Below are 882 nucleotides of genomic sequence, written 5' to 3' on the forward strand. Positions count from 1 at the left end.
TTTGTGTTTAGTTGTTGCCGATAGGCTAATCATTGTATCTGTTTTCTTTTAGCTCTCTGTTGTTGTCTAGAATAGAAAGTCTAAACAGTGTTACCCTTTTTTGCAGATATTATTTCTTTTTAAAAGTAATTTGTAGGGGTGCCTGGGTGGCTCAGTTGGTTAAGCGACTGCCTTCGGCTCAGGTCATGATCCCAGGGTCCTGGGATCGAGCCCCGCATTGGGCTCCCTGCTTGGCAGGAAGCCTGCTTCTCCCTCTCCCACTCCCCCTGCTTGTGTTCCCTCTCTTGCTGTCTCTCTCTGTCAACTAAATAAATAAATAAAAATCTTTAAAAATAAATAAATAAAAGTAATTTGTATGAGCTCCTCATATGTACATTTTCATCAGTCTTTATGTATCAGTACAGGTTGTAGTATGAATATCATCTGTAGGTCTTCTTTATTTGTCCTTTTTCATTCATTGGTATTCAAGGTCTTGCTGGTTAGAAATTTTTATTTTTATTTATTTTTATTTTTTTATTTTTTAAAGATTTTATTTATTTATTTGAGAGAGAGAATGAGATAGAGAGAGCATGAGAGGGGGGAGGGTCAGAGGGAGAAGCAGACTCCCCGCCGAGCAGGGAGCCTGATGCGGGACTCGATCCCGGGACTCCAGGATCATGACCTGAGCCGAAGGCAGTCACTTAACCAACTGAGCCACCCAGGCGCCCGCTGGTTAGAAATTTTTAAAAAGTTGAGGGGCGCCTGGGTGGCTCAGATGGTTAAACGTCTGCCTTCGGCTCAGGTCATGATCCCAGGGTCCTGGGATAGAGCCCCACATCGGGCTCCTGGCTCAGTGGGGAGCCTGCTTCTCCCTCTGCCTCTCTCCCTGCTCATGCTCTCTCT

General features: G+C 44.7%; 1 protein-coding gene across 1 annotated transcript in view; it reads left to right on the top strand.

Moving 5' to 3' along the window:
* SEC24A (SEC24 homolog A, COPII coat complex component) overlaps nucleotides 1-882 on the top strand; it is a 67,218-nt gene that overhangs the window by 54,527 nt on the left and 11,809 nt on the right. The window contains exon 18 of the mRNA XM_044916759.1: nucleotides 755-757. Coding sequence (XP_044772694.1) covers nucleotides 755-757 — 3 coding nt within the window. The remainder of the gene's footprint in view (nucleotides 1-754; nucleotides 758-882) is intronic.

The sequence above is a fragment of the Neomonachus schauinslandi genome, chromosome 7, assembly GCF_002201575.2.
Source record: "Neomonachus schauinslandi chromosome 7, ASM220157v2, whole genome shotgun sequence".
Taxonomy (NCBI): Eukaryota; Metazoa; Chordata; class Mammalia; order Carnivora; family Phocidae; genus Neomonachus; species Neomonachus schauinslandi.